The sequence below is a fragment of the Lontra canadensis genome, unplaced genomic scaffold (assembly GCF_010015895.1).
Source record: "Lontra canadensis isolate GAN:19392208 unplaced genomic scaffold, GSC_riverotter_1.0 scaffold132, whole genome shotgun sequence".
NCBI lineage: Eukaryota > Metazoa > Chordata > Mammalia > Carnivora > Mustelidae > Lontra > Lontra canadensis.
Genome location: NW_022631126.1, coordinates 1,104,400 through 1,113,644, shown reverse-complemented (window position 1 = coordinate 1,113,644; position 9,245 = coordinate 1,104,400). Strand labels below are relative to the sequence as shown.

The 9,245-nt window shown below is 55.7% G+C and overlaps 1 protein-coding gene across 1 annotated transcript; it reads right to left on the bottom strand.

The window, feature by feature from the left end:
* Positions 1-1,192: 1,192 nt before the first annotated feature.
* Positions 1,193-4,031, bottom strand: ZNF768 (zinc finger protein 768). Its single transcript, XM_032842601.1, has 2 exons — positions 3,599-4,031; positions 1,193-3,296 (listed from the first exon to the last, which is right to left on the bottom strand). The coding sequence occupies exons 1-2, from the start codon at positions 3,684-3,686 to the stop codon at positions 1,720-1,722; spliced, it is 1,665 nt and encodes a 554-aa protein (XP_032698492.1). The 5' UTR covers positions 3,687-4,031; the 3' UTR covers positions 1,193-1,719.
* Positions 4,032-9,245: the final 5,214 nt, after the last annotated feature.

Here is a 9,245-nt window from a genome sequence, read left to right as displayed (position 1 = left end):
AGAAAGAAAGAAAGAAAGAAAGAAAGAAAGAAAGAAAGAAAGAAAGAAAGAAAGAAAGAAAGAGAGAGAAAGGGAGGGAGGGAGGGAGGGAGGGAGGAAGGAAGGAAGGAAGGAAGGAAGGAAGGAAAGAAAGATCCTTAGAGAAGTTATTTGTTCTTGGCAAGTTATAAGGCCCTGAGGATGGGTGTGGGCCTGGGGGTGACTCGAGGATTTGAGGCCCAAGAGCCTTTGTAGATCCCTGATTCGCCTCTGCCTATGTGGCCAAGTCGTTTGGGACTGATGGAGCCAGGCAGATGTGGTCAGAACGTCTCACCTGCCTTCTGTCCACAGAGTGACTTTAAGCAGGTCAGTTATCCCTGAAATGGAATGAAAAAATTTTTGCAGGGCCGTTGGGCCCTTGTAGGCATTCATCTGAAGATGCTCCCGGCAGCTGGGTGATTCCCCTAGGTGTGGCCTGTCCTACTCAACCAAGGTCAAGGCAGACCACACCCCAGGATCCCACAGATTCACTGCAGGTTCCAACTCTCCATTCCTTCCTGAGGGCCACGTATTAGGAGGGAGGAGGCTCATATAAGAAAGAAAATCAGGATAAAGGTGGGGTGGGAGCAGGGTGATACCAATAGGCCCAGGGGTCGTAAAAAAGAGGCAGAGGTGTGGCAAATCAGGCCCAGTTTGGTGGGTGGATCTTAAAGGCTAGAGTCCTCTGATCCTCTCACTGGGTCCCCCGTGTGTCCCCTACAGGTGGGGCCGGGACTCCAGGCACTCTCTGTGGCTCTGGTCATTCAGGGTCTACATGACAGGAGGACTAGAGGTTCTGGCTGGGGAGGCGAGAGGAGGATGGCACAGCTAGGTGCTGGGAGCCAAAGAGATGGAGCACAGGCTCTGTTCTCTGGACCAGGACACACCCTGTTTGGTAAAAGGGATATCCCACAAAGTCAAAAGCTTTCTCACACCTCCTACACTGACCTCCCTCTGTGTTTGTGCCCGCTTCAAAGCAGGAGACAAAACTTGGGGATGTATGGGCAGGTCGTGTCTCCTGAGCATCAGATTTCAAGATTCCAGGGAAACTTGGAACATAAAAGCACTTCCCAGACAGGTCCCTAGGGCTTTACCAGCTCTGTGTAGTTATTATCACTGAGTGTCTCCCACTGCCCAGGGCACTGCCCATGTACACATTTTAAGGACAAGTCTCTTTTATCACATAAAGGTTTTTATTGAACTCAAATTCAGGGGCTCCAAAGCCTGAGGAAGACAAGGGAGGCTGGGGTTTGCACTGAGGCAGGAGCCCCTACCCAGGGCCCCACTCCCCACCCCACCTACCCTCACCCCTTCCTGACTCAATGAGGGTCTCAGTAGCTACCAATCTAAGCTACCCCACTCTAATTAAGTAACCCTCCCCCCTCCCCTCCCACCCCCGCCTAGCACTTTGCCAAGCCAGGCACCTACCAAGGGCCATGCTGCTGCCGAAGGCCAGATCTCTGCTGACCTCTTTTCTGGATCTCTCCCAGAACCTCCCACTGCCTGCTTGGCCTCTCTCCAACCCCTCTTCAGAGCCCATTTGCCAGAAGTCTCCAGAGCATGTACCTTCCTCCACCCCGGCCCTCAGCTCCTCCATCCTCCCCCAGCGTTTCCACTATTCCCTCTAACAATTTCTCTAGCTCCCCGGCCCCTTCTCCTCTGCCCACCGCCTCCCCACCCCACCCCAGGCAGGGCCCCAGGTCAGCGGCGGCCAGCTGCGTGGGTCCGCTGGTGGCGGATGAGGTCGGAGCTCTGCGAGAAGGCCTTTCCACAGTCATCGCACTTGTAGGGCCGCTCCCCGCTGTGGACCCGGTGATGCTGGAGCAGCGTGGAGGAGCGGCAAAAGCCCTTGCCGCATACGGCGCACCTGTAGGGCCGCTCGCCCGTGTGGGAACGCTGGTGCTGAATCAGCGTGGAGGAGCGGTTGAAGGTCTTGCCGCAGTCGGGGCAGCTGTAGGTGCGGCCCGGCAGGTGGGTGCGGGCATGGATGGCCAGCACCGAGCTCTGGCCAAAGCGCTTGCCGCACTCCGGGCACTTGAAGGGCTTCTCTCGGGCGTGGCTGCGGGCGTGGGGGATGAGAGCCGAGCGCTGGGAGAAGCTCTTGCCGCAGATGCCACAGCTGAAGGGCCTTTGCCCCGTGTGCACCCTCTGGTGACTACGTAGGGAAGAGTTCTGGCTGTAGCACTTGCCGCACTCGGGGCAGCTGTAGGGCCGCTCGTGGCTGTGGGTGCGCTGGTGCCGCAGGAGGTAGGAGCTGTCGCCGAAGGCCTTGCCACAATGCGGGCACTTGTAGGGCTTCTGACCAGAGTGGGTGCGCTGGTGGCGAAGCAGGTAAGAGCTGTCGGCGAAGGCCTTGCCACAACGGGGACACTTGTAGGGCCGCTCGCCCGTGTGGGTGCGCTGGTGTTTGATGAGGTCAGAGCTCTGGGAGAAGGCCTTGCTACAGACCTCACATTTATAGGGCTTCTCACCCGTATGGATGCGCTGGTGTTGGATCAGGGTGGAGCCCCGCCCGAAGCTCTTCCCGCAGATGCCGCAGATATTGGGCCGAGGGCCCTGCCCACCCCTGGCCCGGCCACCCCGCCGGCCTGGGCCCCGAAGGGACCCTGTCAGGCCCAGGGGATTCTGGAGCATCTCGAACTGTGGTGTGGCCAGCAGGGTCCCTGTGGGCATCTCAAAAGGTGGCCCTAGGGGTAGGCCCCCTGTGGGCTGCTCCCCAAACCCCTGGGTGAAGGAGTCCAAGGGGTGGCCTCCCAAGGGGATGTTCAAGGGGTTCTTTTCCTCGGGATTCAGAAGCACCTCAGCACCTTCCTGGAATTTGGAACTTTGAGCTTCAAATTCAGGGCTTTGGGTTTTGAACTCGGGATTCTGGGGTTCAAATCCTGGGCTCTGGGATTCATACGCGGGCCTCTGGGGTTCATACCCAGGGCTCTTGGGTTCATACCCAGGGCTCCGGGGTTCATATCCAGGGCTTTTGGGGTCATACCCAGGGCTTTGGGGCTCATACCTAGGACTTTGGGTTTCAAACTCAGGGCTCTGAGAACCTGATTCAGGGCTTCTGGGTGCAAATTCAGGGCTTGGGGGCACAAACCCAGGGCTTCGGGACTCAAATCCTGGGCTTTCAGGCTCAAACCTGGGGCTCTGGTGTTCAAACTCAGGGCTTTGTGGCTCAAACCCAGGGCTCTGGGGTTCAAGCCCAAAGGGTATCTCTTCGACCTCATAGTCCCCACTGCCTTCTTGTTGAGACATTTCTTCTTCCTCATTCTCACTCATGTTGCCTGCAGGATCAGAGAATTACAGAAAATCCAGGTAATGTGGGGCCTGGAAGGTCATTTGATCCCACCACTAGTTGCCACAAACGTCTCCCTCCTCCTCCAGCAGGGTCGCTGGCCCTTGAGCAGGTGCTGAAATTCCCACCTCCCCCTCCGCGGACCCAGGACGTCCAGTCCCCGCCCCCGCTTCTTCCAAGTCCCAGGTGTCCAAGCCCCCTCTCCCCCACCTTCCGCTCCCGACGGCCCACAGCCCCCTCTCCCGCTCCCGTTCCCAGGCACGCTCCTCGGAAAGGCGCTCCCTCCCTCACCTTTGAGAGACCCTTCGGGGCTCCCCAGTTCGTCGGGGCTTTGCACATCCCCGGGCTCCAGGCCCCACGGCGACGTTTCCCGTTCCATCCCCGCCGGCTCCCAGTGCGGCGGCGGCGGCGATGGCGGACGATCCTGCTATCAGGCCTGAGTCCCCTGAGACCCGGGCCCTCGCCGCTCGCCTGCTCAGCGCCGCCCAGGGAACCCGGCTGCCCAGCCCGGGCCCCTGAGGCCGGACGTCTTGACCCTGGGCCTCTCTGGTCGGCCGGGCCCCTCCCCTACCCGCGGCCCCGCCCCCACCCCCAAGGTCTCGCCTTGCCCTGGGGCCCTCCAAGGCCCCCGTGCGTCGTGGCCTCAGTGGTGAGGGTCTTCAAGACTCGCCCTGCCGCCCCCGAATGCCGCTCCCCGCCCGCGACCCCGCCGTCTGGACCCCCAGCCCCGTCTGGGCTGCGGCTGTCCGACCCCCTCCCCCCTTCCCCCCCGCACAGGAAGTGTCCGTCCGAGGCCAGTTTCCCCCGCTGGCTCGCGCCACGGCCTCTCTAGGAGCGGCTGGAGGTGGAAACTCGTTGGCATTAACCCTGGGCTGGATGGCCCCGGCTTTGAGGTGGGGGATGACGAAGAGCCCTGCAGCCAGCGGGAAAAGCTGGGGTGGTTAGTATGCTCTGTCCTAGGTCTCAGTCCGTCCAGGAGCCTATCTAACCGTCACCCGGGCCCTGCATCCGTCAGTGCCTATGGCCAAGGGCGAGGCGACAAGCGAGACCAAGGTCAGCACGAAGGAGCGACGCTTCCCGGCGCCAGCGGGGGCGGCGTCTAGCTCCCCTCCCCTCCCGGGCCTTGGGGTGAGCTCCGGCCCTGCCTCGGGAACCTGGACGTACCCCCAGCCTTGAGCTCCTGAATCTGGGACTGCACCCCCTCCAACCCGAACTCTACTTCTCCTCACCTGCGCGCCCACCCCCCCCCACTCCTCCTGGCCCCCTCCCTCTCTGCTCCTCCTAATATCCACCCTACCCCCTCTGGGAGGGCTAGGATCGTTGCCAAGGAAACAGCTCCGCCTCCGGTTTCCGGAGGCACCGCCCCTACCTCCCAGTAAGTACAGCGATTGGCCGGGGGAGCTTGTCCTCTCGTCGTCCCGCCTCCTCCCTCTACACCAACTGCTAGGCGTTACTGGTCGCCAGGGAACGCGAGGCGCCTTTCTGATTGGATGGGGGGGAGGGCGGGCCGGTTCCACCTACCCAGCGGTTCAGAAAGGCCTGCGGGAAGGCTGAGAGGGAGGTTCCCGGCGTCTCCCTTCCAGTGGTCCGCCTGGTGTTTTCAGAACTTTTCCCGCCCTCATTTACCGTTCATTATGTCTTATCTCCCTGAAGAAAGCCAAGGGATCTGGAAAGGGACAACCTTCCTCCCCTGGTCTTCCGCAGGCTTCCTTTCCCAGCACTTTACTTTCTCGCACAGGTTCCCGGTGCCGGTGCCGAGGGGGCCGGTTGGCGGATCCTCCCGCAGAGGAGGCTGCTTTCTTTTCTATTACTTGCCTATCCCTTTCACCTTTCCCCAAAGTGAGAGCCTTAGTCCCTGGTTCCTGGATTTTCTCCCAGAGAGGCAGGGATCCTATGGGACTTACTTCCAGGTGAGGCGGGGGTGGTGAAGTTCAGGAGAAACAGAGAAACTTCTGGCCTTTAAAGGAACTAAGCACTCTCCAGTCCTGGCTTGAACAGAAGCTTGTAGAAGGAAACCTAAGAAACACTGCCCTTGGTGCCGCTTTGAATCAAGGGAAAAGTTATTCTGGAAAACAATTCTTATCCCCGTTTTTTACCCTTGCTGCTGAAAGTATTTTGGTAGCGATCTTTGACAATTGATGAGCCAAATTCTCGCTGTGTGAGTGATGCAGAGGCCAAGATCGTTTTCTCGTTGCCTTCTCAGACAAATGAAGGAAAGAAACTGGTTTAGGAGGAAAGATGGCACCTTCCATTCTCCTGAAAAGAGATGAGAACAAGAATCTGGAGAATTGCAAGTAGTACAAGCTTAGAGAAAACAGAGGCTTACACACAGAATCACAATTACCTTCCTACAAATAAAGCAGGAGCACTTTCTTCCCCTGCAGAGGAACAGCTTCCAGCTCCAGACCTGTCTCCCACCCCCTAAATGTCCTAAAGCCTTCTGTGAAGAATGGTTCACACCATCCAGCACTAGAGGCCCCACAGGGGCAGGACACCCGGCAAGGGCATGGACTACGGAAGGAGCAGGGCCTGGAGCACCCTTTGGTCATTCCCAAAGCACTCACACAAATGAGAAGCAAAAGTCTCATGAGACTCTTTTCTCTGACCTCCAACCTGCTAACCCACTAGAAGATTTACACAGGAGAGCACAGTGTGTGGCAAGGCCTCCAGCCACAGCTCTGACCCCCGTCCTATTGCCTGCAGCCCTCTCCATGAGGCCCACATGTAGTGGAAGTCAGGCCAAGGCTGCAAGCTGCTTTGGCACCCACATTACCATGTGGAAAACCAGTCTTCCCAGTGCCCAGAGCAGAAGAGTCGCAGACTTCAGGCAGCCTCCTCCAGCACCAGTCCTATCCACACAGTGGGTTGGAGAAACAACCAGCCTGCCAACCACTCACCCATTGCAATGAGAGGCTCAAGACCAGGGAATCCTCTGATATAGGTCCCAGCTTGAGCCGGCACCAGCTAATTCGAGGCCATAGTCCACTGACCTTATTCTACCACGTGTCCTGGTGAGGAAAAGCTCAGTCGGGCAGCCACTTTGTCTGCCGCATTATTCCTGGTGTGCAGTGGCAATGAGGTCGAGGTGTTCAGTGTGCAGACAAGACTTCTGGTCTGGCCAAATTGACTGACACTTGAACTAAGGTCCTCGGTGTGAGGGGGACTCCTGCGTGAACTGCTCTTTCCCTGTATGCGGACAAGACCTCTAAGGGACCTTCTGTCAGATGCTACAAGAGACACCCCAGTATATTCAAGAAGATTTGAGGTACCCAGCAAGAGCTCAGCCATGGCACAGGCCCCTTTGAGAAGAACAAAGAAAATGGGAGTCTTTATATATGGCTAGCTCATCTTCCAACCTCAAGCATTTGCAAAACTAAAAGCAGCTGGAGTGTAATATTTTGTTCAGAGCATCATTACCAGGTATAAGAGTCCATCCCTGGAGATTCTGATTTAATAGTCCAGAGATAGACCCCAGGCTGCTGGCTATGTTTTAAAGTTACTGAGTGGGATTCTGTGGCAGAAAGGCCTTACTTTGAAAAACACTTGCCTAAGGGCACCTGGGTGGCTCAGTCAGTTAAGCACCTGCTTTCAGCTCAGGTCATGATCCTGGAGTCCCGGGATCAAGCCCCACATTGGGCTCCCCGCTCAGTAGGTAGTCTGCTTCTCCCTCTCCCTCTGCCCCTTCCCACACTGCTTGTGCTCCATTTCTCTCTTATAAAATCTTTAAAAAAAGAAAAATACTGGCCTAGAGCAGGCTTTTGCTTCTTTGGGTCATGAACATCTTTATACATTCTGTTCTTGGAGAGACACACATAAATATTTAAAAATGTTTAGGAGTCTTGGGGCGCTTGGATGGCTCAGTCGGTTAAGCATCTGCCTTTGGCTTGGGTCATGATCTCAGGGTCCTGGGATGGAGCCCCACATCCCGCATCAAACTTCCTGCCCAGTGGGGAGCCTGGTTCTCCCTACTCCCCTGCCACCCCAACCCTCCCCCTTGTGCTTTCTCTCAAATAAATAAAATCCTTTAAAAAAATGTTTAGGGGTCTTTAAAAGCGCAAATCAACTTGCCCTTATTTTACATGGCTTAGACTAGTTAGGAATGGGTCATGAGGTCATGACTTTGACCTTTCAATCTGGCCATGTGGATGGGGCTCATTTGTTATGGTTCAGACAAGCATTTCTCTTGATGCACCAAGGGAACAGTAGGAAAACCCTCTCCTGGCTTAAAGTGCTTTGGGGTCTTAGCCTTTAAAGACCTATGGTAGCAGAGAGAAGAGGGAGCCCCATCTCTGGTGGGAGTATCCATGCCAAGAAATGAGGGGCTGAGAATGGAGTGAGGCTGAGGCTTAAGCATTTCACTTAATTTCATGATTAAGTGAATTTCACGAAGGATTTCATGATTTTGACACTCAAAAATCAATTAAATGGCAGAAAGATGGGTCACAAGGACAGGAAGCAGAGGAGCTCGGTCTGGTTTGGGGGCCCTAAATGAGCCTTGAAAACTTCAAAGCACTTGGAGAAAAGTAGTAATTATGGCAACTTTAATTGGCAAGCTGAGGGCAGGATCCAGATATGGCTTTGAATTTGACAACTGGTGTTGCAGGCTGGGCTTTCCCCGGGCAGTGCTGAGGGTGAGGCAAGGGAAGGGTTCTCTTTAGGGAGTTAAAAGCTGGCACAAAGGTAGTTCCTGTTGCCAAGGTGCTTCTTTTCACTGCATGTCTCCCTTGTGACAAGATGGCACCTGAGCCAACCCTCCCAGTAAATGTTAGGGTAAGCCAGGTCCTGGTGGGGTCAGATTTGAAGATTAAATTGATATCAACTCAGTTGGTTATTTGACCTGAACAGTGTCTTTTCCCCCAAAATTTTCCACCTCTTCCTTTAGAAGCTTCTCTGGCTTGGCAAATCTGGTTTCTTCCTAAGGTAAGCCAGACAGGATATGGGGTACAGCTGGATGAAGGCAGGTGCGCACAGACCAGCAGAAGACATAAGCCCCTCCTTGAGGGGGTGAGGGAGGCAGGAACGAGTGTGCCTGTGGCTTGCTGTTTCGTCAGTGGGTCAAGGCTGGACTCTGACCACAGCGGAACTGGGTGGCTGATGAATAATGGAGTCACAAGGGACCTGGCTTGGGTATACAGATGAGCCGTTCCCTTGGCTACTAACCCCAAGTGTTCCTGGCCTTGTCCCTCTTTGTTCACGATGAGATACGTAAAAAGAGAAGAGGGAAGCTCTGCTTCTATTTGCCCTGGAACTCTCATCTCAGGCTGGTTGCTCCCCTGCCTTGCTTTACTATGTGGCTGTTCTGTCATCTTGGAACTGGGCTTCACTGGCATTGGGTTGCTCTGTCCCTAGTCCAGGTTCATTGCTTGGGAGCCATCGTAGGGAGGGAGCAGATGCCTCCAGAACTCTGGCTGAGACACGGGCAAGGAACTCAGGAGTAGTGTGGCAAAGACAGCAATAAACCAAGAACCCTGGAGTTTCACTCTGCATGTGACCTTGAACGAGTTGTTTGCCTTCCCCAGTCTCAGAGTCCTCAGATGCAAAAGGATAGAAAAGCTAAGATCTCTTCCAGTTCCAAAATGTGATGAGTCCCTTCTGGCTGGGTGGAGGGTGGCTAAGGCCTGAGCGGTAGGGCTGTCCCAAGGAGGCCCAAGGAGGACTGGAAGGCATACTGAGAGCCTTCTGTCTTCAAAACTAGGAACTGCCCATCAGCCCAGAGTCCTCCCGTGGTGTGACAGAGACACCTCTCGTTTTGGCGCAAAGAAGAGAGCCCTGAGAGCCTCTTCCTGACTGGGCTGTCCTTTCCCAGCTACACGGTTCCCTCCTTGGGCAGTTACAAGGGCAAAATGAATTGATGGACAAGACTTTGTAAACCAGAGAACGTGATACAAGCAAACATCTGAAATAAAGCCTGCTTTTCCTTCCTTCCAACCGCGCTTTC